At 44.5% G+C, this 15539-nt stretch overlaps 1 protein-coding gene across 2 annotated transcripts in view; it reads left to right on the plus strand.

Annotated features, from left to right (window-relative positions):
• Nucleotides 1-15539, plus strand: part of XPO5 (exportin 5) — a 2857558-nt gene that overhangs the window by 2667275 nt on the left and 174744 nt on the right. For both annotated transcript variants that reach the window (XM_044060355.1, XM_044060360.1), the window contains exon 30: nucleotides 3318-3482. In XM_044060355.1, the coding sequence (XP_043916290.1) occupies nucleotides 3318-3482 (165 nt within the window). The remainder of the gene's footprint in view (nucleotides 1-3317; nucleotides 3483-15539) is intronic.

Raw genomic sequence — 15539 nt, forward strand, 5'->3', positions numbered from 1 at the left:
TTCTGTGGTGTTTATTACCAGAAGAACAAAAGCAGAATCTCCTTCTGTTTCACAGCACAGTTTTTGTTGGACAAACGTTTGTATTTCCTCCTTAGCATGTACTTCATCAAAACATAATTTTGTCCCTTCAAGGAAGAATACCATGAAGACAGCTGGATATAGCAGTGTGAATCTCACACCTGTGCCTCAACATTCCCTGAATAGTGGAATGAATTTACTCTTCTGCCTGGTGTACACCAAGTAATCTTTCCCCACAAACACACTACTGTCTCCCATTTTTAGTATTTTGTCCTCCTGCCACGTTTTTTTGTCAGGATTGCATCTTTCCTATTAAAGGTCTGGACTGCTTTCTCATAGCCTGGTTTGGAGCATACACACAATGTGCCCTTTCAAGTAAGAACTTCTGCTGTTGAATACCAGTCCAGTTGCTTATTTCTGCTTTCATAAAATTTATGGAGTCTGTTCCTTCCAGCTTCCATGGTATAGCTAAAAATCTCAAGTTTTCCCTACTGGCTCTGTCCTCTGTCCTGTATTTTTTGAAACATCTCTTCTGAACAGTCTCATATTCAGCCAGCCTTTTCTTCATTTGAGTGTCTGATTTTTGCAGGTTTGTCACCTCATCTGAATATCTGTTTAAAGTGTTTACCATTTTTTCCACCCTTTTGTTTGTTTTGATATACTCCATCACTGTATTGTTTATTTCAACCAGGTCTGTGTGCAGTTGGCTTGTATCTTCCTTTAGGTTACTGGAAGTCATGTCTGGAGGTTGCATTACGTTTTGCTGAGAAGCCGCAGAACTCTCTCCAGTCAGTGTTTCTTCTCACTTTTTGCAGCTGATTCTTTCCAGGTGGTCTGTATTTCTTTTTTCCTGGCATCCAGGCAGTACACCTACTAGCCATTTACTAAAACTTATCCATAAACACAAGCCCACTGGACATCTCTGAGTTTATGTTTTCACACTGGGAGCCATCTTGGAAGTCCCAGTGTTCACACTTTGGGTTTGCATAGACAGCTCAGATATTAAATAAAAATAGTTATTTGCAAGTCTGAGCAGCTTTTTATTTCTTTTCATTCAAGGACTTTGGGTTAGCTGTTCCTAAGCAAAGCATCCCCTCTTGAATTTCTAAGGCCATTTTTTTTTATTCTTTTCATGAAAAATGCCTTTCATCTTCCGTAAAGGTTTATATACTGCTAGGGCATTTGCTTCCTCTGGTGCTTTTTTTCAACTGTTTGAATACCATTTCCATCCTTGAGGCTGCTACTTGGTCCTCTGTTCATACTTTAATTAAGCATTACAACTTTGATGTTATTTCCAGGGCCAGGGCAGGCTTTGTTAAGGCTATTCTGCATAGGTTTGTAGAGGGCTCTTCTGTGCCTTCATCCTCTCACATTTTCTCCTGAGCTCATTTACTCTCCCTTAGATAAAGAATACTGCAACAGTGATACAGAAAGACATAGTACGGTTGTGTAAAATCTTACCATAACAGTAGACATCCTTCTGTTCAATGCCGCAGTATTCGCTCGCTCCGTCCCTCTTACCCCCTTTATTTTAGCTGTTGCCCTGTAGTTTTATTGGCCAAGGGGTCCTTTGTCATCTTCTTTCTTTTACTCCTTCTGGAGGCACATCTTCTTCTTGTCCCTAAGGGCTTTTTGTTCCTCCTGGGGCTTTTCAATTGTGTGTGTGTGTGTGTGTGTGTGTGTGTGTGTGTGTGTGTGTGTGCGCATCCGTATGTCATCTTTATGCCCTACTCTTTGCGCAAGGAGCAATAAGTGTGATGTGCGACAGCTATAAGTACTGAAGGCTTTGTTGTACTGGCCGGACATTGGGTTATCCTTGGCAGGAGATTGGCAAGAGATCCCTTAGGTAAAGAATACTGCAACAGTGAATAGAAGGACATCTGCTGTTATGGTAAGATTTTAAGCAAGTATACTTTTGTCACACAACTGTAACCTTTGTTTTCAGGGAGGGAAGGGCTGGTTGTTTGCTAGCTGAAGCATCCTTTGCATCATGCAGTCTACTACTTTTTAGAAAATGCTGTGGTCAAAGGCTACTCTATTAAAAGGAGGCTACTTCTGGTGCTACTTTTAAGAATATATCTACTGTATATTTTCACATCTCCAAGCTTTATTGTCTATCGGGCCAATACATTGACCTTTTGGCTGTCTACTGGTTTCTACCGCAAAAGAGTTACTGCTTGTTTTTTCTATCCAGCCCTCATCCCACCTACAAGAAGGTTTAGTGCTAGATGTGACAGGGTTAGTCGATGTAGGTTGGGGATCATTCTGACTGGGTCCAAAGTACCATCCTGCTGTCAACTGCTTGTGTAGCATTTTATTTCTCCTCATCCCCACTGCTGTCAGCTGTACCTAACTCCTCTCCTTGTTTAATATCTTACTGCTGTCTGGGAGTGTTCCCTAACCAACTCCCACCCTGCTCCAGCTTTGCAAGTTCCACAGGTACTGCCTATAGGACGTCCATGCTCGCTTCCATGCAGGTGCAGTCTCCCAACCAAGAAGTGTACTGTTTGAAGCATGAATCTCTCTTGGGTCTTAAGCTCAATGCAGTAGCAACGATTTTGTAGTGTCCTTCCCCAGGATGGACAAGCCAGCATCAGCCACTTATTCCAGTACTCCCCCACTACCACTTCCACCCCCAAGTCCAGTCCCTCCAGCATCTATGCTGCTAGTCAACCCTGGTTCTGCTTATATGACATCTTTGTCCATCTAGCCATGGCTGCGTCCCTTTTAAGTTGGGCAAGTATATTCATATGAAAGGTATTGATAGCAAGTCTTTATTGATTTTCTTGATTTGCAGTAATTGTACTCATGCAGTGATCGAGTTAAATTGTTGGGCTCACAGGTGTTTGACCTGTTTTAGTGCATTGCATGACTCTTTTTTTTTTTTTTTTTTTTTTATTGGCATCTTAAGACAAACACAATGCAAATAGCTTCTGAGGATAAAGGTGCCAGATCAAGAATATGAGTATATGGAAACCTGTCACTGACCCAGCAAATAAGGGGGGCCCTTCAAAGATAAACTCATGTGATAAGAACATAACTTTCATTTTCCTGATGGTATTTGAGTTGTTTCTTAATACCTTTGGCTCTTACCCACAAGTAAAAACGGAGTACTGTATGGGATTTTTCTGGTAATTTACGCAAGTTTCACGTATTTAGTGATTTGGCGGTTGCATATTTTGTGGTGGCTTAATGTAAGTTGCTCACTCCATTGTTAGCAGTTTTCTGTATTTTGGTAATGACTTCAGGTCTTTACTGATAACACATTGATTCCACTTTTTTTTTTCTTTCTTTTACAGCGACCTAGGTATCCAGAGCTGAAAACAGTTATGGAACAAGTCCCAGAAATTCATAAGGATTCACTGGAGCAATTTGACTCAAAACTGGCAACTCCCTCTCATCAGAAAATGGCTGACAAACGGAAGAAGGACCATTTTAAGCGGCTTATTACAGGCTGCATTGGTGTAAGTTGATGATACAACATTTTCCTTTAGTTTATTTTGAGAAATGTTGATGTTACAGTATTCTATGTGGGATTTTCCTCCTCAGGTGACCCGTACATCAGCTCCTGTACAAAAGTTTCAGCTTGGCTGTTGTAGTTGCGTGGGTATTCACACGCAAGGCCGTAAACTAGGGACCTTAAATGTAATGTCTGCACGCACAGACCTCAGAACTTTTCAGCCGCAGATGACCGTCACATTGTGTGCTTCGCTCCTTCTCCGCAAGATGTCTTAAAGCGAAGTACCCCGTTGGGGTTTTCTTTAACCTGTAGCTAAAGCTTGGTTTGTTGTAGTAATCTTTAGCTGATGTCAGCAAAAAAGGGCAAATGCCAATGCGGACACCAGATACCCCATAAAGACACGCATGACTGCTGCGTATTTTGCTTAAGCTTGGAGCACGATCACAACTCTTGCTCTATCTGCCAGTATTTTGTTCCGAAGACCCTACGCAGCTGTTGGGCTGCACTTAATCTCTACTTAGAAAACCAATGACGTAAATAATTGGCACTCAGGATGGATCTCCTCTCGGAAGCCCTGACTGAACCTCCGTGAAAGAAAGCCAAGATTCCTAGGCCGTCTTCCACTGCCGCTCTGCTTTCAGATGCCCCGCCACTTACCAGTTTAGGAGTTGAGGGACATCTGACAGATCCATCAACTTCTACTGCGACCTTTGAGGAAGCCGCTTCGCAGTTTACGACTAGCATGTCCCCGGACCTAACCCAGACGTCGGCTACCGCTGTGGTCAAGGGGTAACCAGACACAGCCGAGCCTCCGACCGGGATTCCTCCTCCCAACACAGCTGCCCTTAGCCAGGCATCCAGTTCCAGGCCTACACCTAAGTCCCCCTTAGTCAAAAAGAAACAAAAGAACAAACATCTGGCTACACCCGCCGAAGGCCTACCTGACTGGCAGCCCTTCACCTCATCTTTGATGCAGGCCTTTATGGCCCCTAGGCCATCAGCCTCATTTCCATCTACTCTTCCTCTCCTCAACCCTAGGCCTGCCTCTGCCTCTTCTCTTCCACCACCAACCTCATAAGACAGGGAAGAAGAGCAAGAGACCCATTATTCATCTTCAGATGAATCTGTATCTTTTATTTATTTTACATTTGTGTACCGGGCTGGTCTGACTGGATATATTTCCATTTTCAGCAGAGGCCCGGGGAGAAAAGCTCCACATAGAGACAAAACACAGTTACGTTATACATAAAAAGAAAAAATAAGTAGCAGGTTAAACAAGATTAATACAGCATTACAAAATTGTACATATATACCCTATAGAGAAAACAATTAAGTTGTAGTTATAAAAATACAAAAATAGAAAGGTTCTATAGCAGTAAAATATTTGTGGCAAGAGTAGAGCACATTCAGCAAATTTCTTATACATACAAAATTCTTAATGGATTGTAATAGATGCTACTTGTAAAAGAAGTAGATTCTTAGGGAAACGTCTCAAAGTGTAGGTAGTAGAGAGTGAATAGAAAAAAAACACATCCCAAACAGCCTCTCCTCAAGGGTATTATTCCCCAGATGAAGAATCCATTGATGGGGACTCCCCTCCAGAGGATGTTACCTTTGGGAAAACTGTAACTAAACTGAAGGAATACTTCAAATGGGACACCTCACAAATGTCTGATACTCAAAAAAGGTATTTTGAACTATTACAAGTGGAATCTCCCTGCCCTTCTGCCATTCCACCTGTCATTCCTGCCTGTTTAGATGCTTTTTCCTCAGCATCAAAGACACCAGATTCTCAGCCACCTGCCCCTAAGAGGCTAAGGTGCCTGATAACCAGAAATGTCTACTGACACCTGCCCTGGCTGATTCTGCTGTGATTGCCATTTCACCAGATAAACAGTCCAGAATCATTCCTTCTGCATATCTCTTACCTACAGACAAAGACAGCAAAACAATGGATAAAAGTGGAAAGAAGGTTTACACCTCTTCCACATTGGCCTTTAGAGCCATCAGCTATCAAACCCATATGACCAAATATGCTCTGGACCTGGTCTCTCATGCCACTACTCTGCTGGCTGCTACTCCAGACTGCCCCACTAAGTCGGACATTTCTTCCAAACTATCTCTGTCTGTCCAAGTAGCCAGACACTCCCATTAGATGCAGTTATGACGCTGCAGAGGCCTCTGCACACTCTGCAGCATCTGCCACTATACTCAGGCAATATTCATGGCTTCGTTTGCAACACTTACCAGAAGACTTCAAGTCTAAATTCTTAGATGCCCCTTTGGACCCTGATTTCCTGTTTGGTAAACAGTCAGCAGACCTATTCAGAAATCTGCAGGAAAAGAGTAAGGAATTACAAGACATCACACATCTTATGGTGTCCCCTATTCCTAAATATTACAAGAATTACCCTGCCAAAGCAACCTTTGTCAGAAGAAACCCTGCCCCAACTGGACCTATCTCTTCCAGACACAGAAGAGGAGCCAGAAGGACCCCTTCCAGGCCAGCTGTCTCTCAGCCCCCCTCTAGACAGCCCTTTCAAGATAAAGGAGGCCTCAACAATGCGTGACTGCCATGCCCTCCTTCCCCTTTCCGCCTGCCTCTCCCACTGCCTCCCCTTTTCGAAAACCATCACCACAGGCAAATGGGTTCTATTATTCAAAAAGGATACTTCCTCTCCTGGAAAGAAAGGCCACCCTTAAGGGGTGTCCCTTTCCCCCCCAAGAAATCAGAGACACCTCTTCCCTCAGATTCTGACAGAACTTCTGAACTTGGGCACCATAGAACCTATCCCTCCAGGACAGGAAGGAAAGGGCTTCTGTTCAAGACTATTTCTGGTCTCCAAAAAAGATGGACCATGGAAACTGATTCTAGACTTTTCCTTCTTAAACCTATTCTTAAAAGTGCCCATCTTCAGAAAGTTGTCCCTACCAAATTTACTCCCTCTCATACCAGCCCAGGCTTTCATGGCCACACTCAACCTGAAAGAAGCCTATCTGCACTTACCCCATTCTACCTTCCCTCAGAAAATTCTTAAGTTTTTCTGGACCTCCTCTCCCTTCCAATTTACTGCATTGCCCTTTGGTTTGTCCACCACACCCAGAGTGTTCACAAAGTGCCTGGCACCTGCCATAACCTGTTTCAGAGCACAAGGGATCCAGATTTCCCCCTACCTGGATGACATCCTGATCCTATCAGACTGCAAGGGAAACCCTGTTAATCCATCTAGTGTTCAGACTGGGCTTCACCTTCAACCTCCCAAATCCTCCTTGACCCCAGAGCAAGACAAAATATTTCTGGGTTGCAGGATCAAAACAAACATACTGAAAGCCTTTCTTCCCCAGAACAATGTCAGCTGCCTGATCTCCCAGTTCAAAGTCCCTGCTGCAGACCCAGCAAATAACTGCAAGGCAATTGCTATGGACCCTGGGTCTAATGGCAGCCATCATCTCCATGCTATCACTAGCCAGAATGCACATGCGAAAGCTACAGTGGTATCTAAAAAAATGTATGGTCACAGCACCAACATACTCTAGAGCAGGAAATCACTCTGCTGCCCTGCCTACAGTCAGAATTAAACTGGTGAATTCAGCAAGTTCAGGTGAATCTAGCCCTTCTGCTGCAGTACCTCTCCCAAACCAGTTCATTCATACAAATGCTTCAGACTTAGGATGGGAGCCACAATGGCAAACTACAGGGTTCAAGCAAAGTGGCACCCTTCCTTAAAGAACAAACACATCAACGTGAGGGAAATGACAGCAGTCCTCCTGGCACTGAAAGCCTTCCTTCTACTCCTACCACCAGGTGTTCTCCAAATAATAAGAGAAAACACCACAGTTATATGGTACCTCAACAAGCAGGGAAGGACAAAAGCGTACCACCTTTGCAGACTAACCTTACTAATCTGGGACCTAGCCTCACAACACAACATGTCCCTGCAGGTGTCCTACATCCCCTCGCAGGGCAACAAACAAGCAGACCTTCTCAGCGGGACACCCTTATAAAATCATGAATGAATGCTGGACAGGAATGTCTTTCTAGATATTGTCCACCAGTGGGGCACACCAAGTAGATTTGCTTGCCTCCCCCCAGAAAAGACAACTGCAGACCTTCTGCTCCAAGACCTACTCCCCACTAACTTGGAGAGTAGATGCATTCAACATTTCATGTTAGGGAAGTTTTCTGTATGCCTTTCCTCCCTTTCCATTAATTCAGAAAGTCCTCCTGAAAATCAGTTGAGACAAACCAAAAAATATTGTTGGCGACCTCCTGCTGGCCAAGGCAGCATTGGATGTTCATCGTGCATACAGCTGCAGTCATTACAGATGGGTTCTCCTGCCGTCAGGCGGGTCCTCGGTCGGCCGAATTCCAAAGTCTAGGTCCGGCGTCGGTTGTTGTCGCCTTCTTCCCTGACGTCAGTGCGACAGGGGTATATAAGACACAGCCGACGCCATTTTCTTCAGTCTTTTTTGCCGCGCGGTGCCCGAAGCAGAAGCAGTTCGCAAGTGCCGGTCGGCCAGCTCCTGAAATTACGAAAATTTGGAAAATGAAGTCTTCTTTAAAGCTAAGTACCCCGTTGGGGAAACTTTTCTTGCCTCAGACCGATGTCAGACAAAGTTAACAATTGTATTTCTTGCGGGAAGCAAATACCGCATAAGGATTTCCATTCCCTCTGTATTCCTTGTTTAGGCCCAGACCATGACGTCTTGGGCTGTCGCTTTTGTGCTACTTTTACTAAACGCACTATTAAGCGTTGGGCGGAGTTCGCCCAGCACTTTTTTGGTAAAGCTTTTGACTATAAAATGTCGTCGGAGACTCCGACTACCGTTTTGTCCAAAAAACACAAGGACAAAGACCGACACGCGAGGCCTGCGGTCTCCACCGACACCACGCCAAAACCGGCTGCACATGGTCCGGTTCTCAGTGAGGCGCCTACGCAGCCCCTGACTACCGACGACACTTCTCTGGCGGTGTCCTCTGTAACCGAGACCGCAGGTTCCTCGGCCCACACCCTGACTACAGCTACTGAAGCCACTGTGAGTGTTGAGCCTCTTAATGTTGACAGGTCTACTTCCACCCATGGTGTCTTCAGACCTTCTTCTTCCTTTTCCATCAAGGCCTTACTAAGTCTAAATCAGCCATGTACTCCCAGAGGCCTGTTGCACAGGGCCCATCTCCAGGCCCCATGCCTAAAAAACAGATGCTCAAAATGGCTGAGGATTTAATTACTCTTATCAGGGGTTCCGAACCCCCACCAGACAAGAGACCCAGAGTGGAGGAAGAATCTCCCTCTTCTGACCAGGGCTCCATTATTTCAGAACATTCTGATGAAGAGGAGCATTCGTACTCCCCTTTTGAAGATTCTGATGCAGAACAGTCCATTCCTTCTGTATCCCCCCCAGAGGATTTCTCATTTGGGGAAACCTTGCATACCTTGAGGGAACACTTCCATTGGGAAGGCCAGGATTTTTCAGATTCCAAGAAAAGGTTTAGGGAATTTCTACTGCTACCTCAGCACAGACCTCTGGCTATACCTCCTGTCTTGGACATACTTGATGATGTTTATTCGGAGGCTTGCCTTAATCCGGATTCCCTGCCTCCAGCCCCAGTCAAGCCTGATAGGTACTACAGAGTTCCTAACTCTCACCAATTTCTTTACAAAAGCCATAATGCTGACCCAGAAACCATTTCTCAGGGCCCCAAGGGAATGAAGGCCTCTACTGCTAAGAACCCATTACCTTCCGAAAGAGAGTCTAGATCCTTAGAAAGGTGGGGAAAAAAGGTATATACCTCGGCCACCCTAGCCATGAGGGCCTTAAATTGTCAGTTCCATATGCTTAAATATCAGCAGTTTCTGTTATCACAATTAAAGAATAAAATGTCACAACCTGAACAACCAGATCTGAAGGAGTTACAGGATATGATGCATAGTGCAGAACAAGTGGGTAAGCACACCTTACAATGTGGTTATGATGCTCTAGAGGCCTCAAGTAGAGCTGCAGTTTACAGGATCAGTCATTCGTAGACATGCCTGGCTTAGGGAACAAACCTTGCCTGATCATGCCAAAGCAAAATTACTAGATGCTCCTTTACAAAAGGATGTATTATTTGGTACTAATGCTGAGGAAATATTAAGGAAAATGGAAGAAAAAGCTAAATCTATGCAAACTGTTAAGGCTTTTCTACAGGTACAACCACCACGTTTTAGTAGAAATTGGCCTTCAAAAAACTGGTCCTTTCCAGCCACGGACAAGCCCCAAAGAGGTAGATACAGACGCGCAAGGGGCAGAGGACAATCTCAAGGATCATATAGAGGCAGACAGTGGCAATCTCCAGCATCAAGAGGTGGCGAAGACAGTGCACAGCAATACATAAAACAAACCCAATGACTTTCCCCTTTGCATGCCAAGCAAGGCTCAAGTGGCAGCACCGTTGGGAGGAAAGCTAGCATTATTTTCAAAAAATTGGCATATTGTCACAAAAGACAAATGGATCTTGGACATTATAAACAGAGGCTACAGATTTCATTTTCACACTCTTCCAAAAATGAGAGGCATGCCGAACCTGCCACACAATCAAAGGGCAGAGGCTCAAATACAAATTTCAAAGCTCATGCACATGAAAGCTATTCAAGAGGTACCTACTGACGAACATGGTCAAGGTTTTTACTCCAGACTATTCCTGGTACCAAGGAAGGGAACCGATTGGAGACCCATTTTGGACTTATCCATCCTAAACACATTTCTACTCGTACCAAAATTCAAGATGCTCACCTTACAGCAGCTTCTTCCCATGCTGGGCAAGGGGTCTTGGCTGGTAACATTGGACCTCAAGGAGGCATACCTGCATGTCCCAATCAGACAAAGCTGCAGAAGATACCTCAGAATTCTTGCAGGTTCAATCCACTATCAATTCTCTGCATTGCCCTTTGGCTTATCTACTGCGCCCAGAGTATTCACGAAATGCCTGGCATCAGTAATTGCCTACTGCAGACTTCAAGGGATACAAGTATAGCCTTATTTGGACAACTGCCTGATCCAAGCCGACAGCAAACACATACTTCTGGAACATCTGGCTTATGTAACACAATTATTGAATTCTCTGGGATACACAGTCAACAAAGAGAAATCCAGGCTAACACCATCTCAGAAAATAATTTTCCTGGGTGCCAACTTGGACACAAACACCCAGATGGCCTATCTTACGCCAGAAAAACAGGGGCAACTAACTCAGTACTACAAGATACTAAAATTGTACCAGGCTAACTGCAAGGAAAATCCTGCAGGCTCTGGGATTCATGGCATCTTGCATTCTTCTAATCCCATGTGCAAAGTTGCATATGAGGAAACTTCAATGGTACCTAAAAAATCTATGGTCTCAACACAGCCACAGTTTGGAAACAATAATACCACTAATTCCATGTTTGCAAAAGGAATTTCTATGGTGGGCTCAAGCATGCCAAACAAACGCAGGCCTACCATTCTGCAAACCTCAAGCAAATCAGGTCATCACAACAGACGCCTCAGACTATGCCTGGGGGGCACACATGACAGGCAGGTGCATTCAGGGCAAATGGTCCCAAAAGGAAAAGCACCTTCACATCAATCAAAAGGAAATGCTAGCAGTGATAAATGCAATTACAGCTTTCAAGTACCTCCTGCAACCAGGGCAGTTATTAATAAGAACAGACAACACCACAGTAATGTGGTACATAAACAAACAAGGAGGAACACATTCATATCCCCTGTGCAGGCTGGCCATGTCACTTTGGAACAGGGCTCTGGAATGGCAAATCGAGCTACAAGCGCAGTACGGGCCAGGTATGGAAAACACGCTGGCAGACAATCTAAGAAGAAATATGACAGACCCTCACGAATGGAAGTTGCATCCTCAAGTGTTTACAAAGATAATCCAAGCCTGGGGAAGTCCAGACATAGATCTCTTTGCCTCCCACAAAAATCATCAATTGACAAAATTCTGCTCTAGGACATTTCATCCAAAGGCCTGGAGAGTGGACGCCCTTTCTTTCAGTTGGGCAGTACTGACAGTTTACGCCTTCCCACCTCTTCCTCTACCGCCCAAGGTGCTTTTGAAAGCAAGAGCAGACAGACCAAAGATGATACTGATTGCTCCAGACTGGCCAAGACAACACTGGTACCCACTCCTGAGGAGTCTAACACATTCTCCTCCCTGGATCCTACCTCTAATGCCTCTTCCGACTCAGCACAGCTACAAAACTCTTCACAGTCAGCTGAAAACACTCAATCTGGCTGCATGGAAAATTCCTTAACACCACAACATACCCTACTCTCCAAGGAGGTACAGGATGTCATTTTGGAAGCCAGAAGGCCATCTACTAGAAAAGCTTACTCCGCAAAATGGAAACGGTTTTGCACTTGGAATGAGAAAAAGGACCAGGATCCTAGAAAACTGAATTTGCCTCAGATATTACAGTATCTAACTGAGCTGCTGAACAGTGGACTTTCATTCTCCTCCATCAAAATCCATGCCTCAGCCATTTCTGCAGAATACAACACGGATCCACCCTTATTCTTTCACCCTCTCTTAAGACAGTTCCTCAAAGGGGCTTAGAATATAAGACCTCCAAGGAAACAACCAATCCCAGCCTGGGATCTTAATTACATTCTAGAAAAATTAACATTGCCTCCTTTTGAACCAGCTGCCTCAACAGATTTGCAATATTTGTCCTGGAAAACAGCTTTCCTTCTGGCTGTTACCTCAGCTCGTAGGGTCTCAGAATTACAAGCCCTCATGGCTGTGCAGCCCTTTCTCATCTTCCATCAGGACAGGGTTTCCCTACGAACCAACCCGTAATTTATGCCTAAGGTAGTATCCAGGGTAGCTTTAAATCAGGCCATACATTTACCTACCTTTTACCCCAATCCTCAAAACAAAGGGGAAAGGCTGCTACATTCCTTAGACATCCATAGACAGCTGCCTTACTACTTGGACAGAACAAAGCCGTTCAGGAAATCAGAACAATTCTTTGTGTCCTATGCTGTAGGAGCCCAAGGGAAGCCAATTTCCAAACAGACAATTTCAAAATGGATAGGCCACTGCATACGTTTTTGTTACTCCTTTCATGGTAAATCTGTGCCTGCAGGCATCAGACCCCACTCCACAAGGGCCACAGCTACTTCTGCAGCCTTCCTCAGAGGAGTTCCTACCAAAGATATTTTGGAGGCAGCCACCTGGAGTTCGGTGCATACCTTCACTAAACACTACCACCTACCTTTATACTCCAAAACAAGAGCAGGCTTTGCCACTGCTGTGTTGCAGGGCATTCTGGCTCCTCATAATTCCACCTAGTGCCTACCACCCTAAGCGTAGCTTTGGGATTCTACCCATCTGTAATGACTGCAGCTGTATGCACGATGAACATAGTACAGTTTTGTACCTACCATAAATGTAGATGTTCGAGTGCTAATACAGCTGCAGTCCAGGTTTCCCTCCCTCCTTCCCCTCTTGGTACAGACCTAGTGGCTAACTACTCCTCATAAAACCTGTTTGGGTTATCCTTCTATGGTGTATTTGCTTGCAACTACTGAATCTTGATTATATTGCATTGCATGACTATACACAGACATATAAATTATGTATTGCCTTCCTTTTGGGGGCACCTGACATCTGGGGCAAGAAAGACTGAAGAAAATGGCGTTGGCTGTGTCTTGTATATCCCTGTCGCACTGACGTCAGGGAAGAAGGCGACAACAACCGACGCCGGACCTAGACTTTGGAATTCGGCCGACCGAGGACCCGCCTGACGGCAGGAGAACCCATCTGTAATGACTGCAGCTGTATTAGCACTCGAACATCTACATTTATGGTAGGTACAAAACTGTACTTTCCCCCTACTTCTCAATCTAGCCAAGGGCAGTCGCTACAAATTACCCCACAAAGTGGACCTTCTGACATAACAAAAGGGAACCCTCACCCACCTACACTTGCAGATGTTGTCACTGACACTTTGGGTGATAAACTTCTAATTCCCTTCAGGCACCACTACTCAGAGGACGTGCTTTCAGTCCTGAGGGAGGCCAAGAAACCTACTACAATAAAATCTTAGTTAGCTAAATGGGAGAGATTTTCACAATGTAGTCTGGGCAAGGACAGGGATTGATGCCCCCCCTCCCCTGTTCATGTCTGTCTGTCAGCTAGTAAAGGGGGGGGGACTCGCTTACTCTTCAGTGAAAGTCCACCTTTCAGCAATCTCAGCCTTCCTACCATTAGACCCTCCCCTACTAGCCAGGCTCGATGTGAAGATATTCTTAAAAGGGGTCTTGCACATCAGACTACCAAGAAAACCCATCCCACCTCCATGGGACCTGAATGTCATCCTTGAAAAACTAACACAGTCTCCATTTGAACCTGCTAGTATGGCTGCTCTGCAAATGTGCACATGGAAGACATTCCTGGTAGTGGCCATAACTTTAGCCAGAAGGGTGTCTGAATTACAGGCCGTAATGGCCTCCCCTCCATACACTACCTTCCACAAGGACAGGGTAATACTAAGAACAAACCCTTCCTTTATGCCGAAGGTGGTCAATGATCTGTCCTTAAACCAATCTATTCATCTACCCACCTTCTTCCCCTCGCCTACCAGTGAAAGAGTACTCCACTCCCTAGATGTCCACAGACAGCTAAGGTTTTACCTAGACAAAACAAAATCCATAAGAAAATCCAATCGGCTCTTTTTTTTCCTTCCACCCCAGGGCCCTAGGCAAAGCGGTCTCCAAACAAACAATCGCATGTTGGATTAGAAAAGCTGTTGGCCTATGTTATTCACACCATGGCAAAAAACTCCCACAAGGAGTTAAAGCTCACTCCCTTAGAGCAGTGGCAGCTTCCAAAGCCTTCTTAAAAGGCCTGGACACTGCTTCCATACTAGAAGTAGCCACATGGTCAACCGTTCACACTTTCACCGAACACTACAAGTTAGACAATGTCTCCAGAGCACATGCAGGATTTGCCAGAGCAATCCTGCAGGGGTTTGTGGAATCAGCCTCTTCTGCCACCTCCCTTCCTTCCAACTAAGCTGTAGTACTCTCCCACACCAGGAATACTACAATATAGGAGTAGAAGGACGTAAAATAGTTGTGTAAAATCTTACCATAACCATAGATGTTCTTCTCTTCCATGTTGCAGTATTCCTTCCTTCCCACCCACCTTAACCCCCTTATCCTTTCTCTCACTCATTACTGATCTTAGGTCTCTTGGGGGTTATACCCTACCCTGTGACCAATTTAAGTACATAATGGCTCTTTGACCCTATGACTGACATCACTGGCAACTCTACTCCAGCTGGGCTTTCAAGTTCTGAGGTCTGTGCATGCAGACGTCACATTTAAGGTCCCTAGTTTATGGCCCTACGTGTGACGTCCCATGCAACTACAACAGCCAAGCTGAAACTTTTGTATAGGAGCCGATGTATGGGTCGCCTGAGGCAGAAAATCCCACACCAAGAATACTGCAACATGGAAGAGAAGGCCATCTATGGTTATGGTAAGATTTTACACAACTATTCTTTTTTTCAAACATGGATTGTCTGTTGTGCTGTGAGTATGTATTTTGAGAAGAAATATACATTGTGCATTTCAGGGTGTTTTTAATCGGTGTTTGTGTGAATATTTGTGTGCCCATTCAATTCTTCATCTGTTAGTGTAAAACATGTCTGTTTTTACAGTTCATTAATTTAGGGCATTTGCTGAGCAAGGCCAAATTTTAAGACAACAGCCGTACTGGAACTCTTGTGACTAATTTAGATTAGTTTCCTTATGTCTATTGTGCTCTGATTAGCTGTTAGCTGAGCAATTTTCATGTGTGCTTCAACATTTTTGTTGTCTGTCAAGGAACATTTATAAAAGGAGAAGGGACTTGTCTTCTTTCTTCAAACTTTTCCCTTTACTTTTTTAGAAAACATTGTTTCACTCTGCTCTTTTTTTTTTCTTTAAAAGACCGTTTGTGTAAGGCAGTATTCAGCATTGTTGTTTGCTTTAGACTTGAGCAAGGTTTTTGTTTAGCTTATTTTTGCTTAAATTT

The sequence above is a fragment of the Protopterus annectens genome, chromosome 1.part0 (genome assembly GCF_019279795.1).
Source record: "Protopterus annectens isolate FY-2018-M chromosome 1.part0, PAN1.0, whole genome shotgun sequence".
NCBI lineage: Eukaryota > Metazoa > Chordata > Ceratodontiformes > Protopteridae > Protopterus > Protopterus annectens.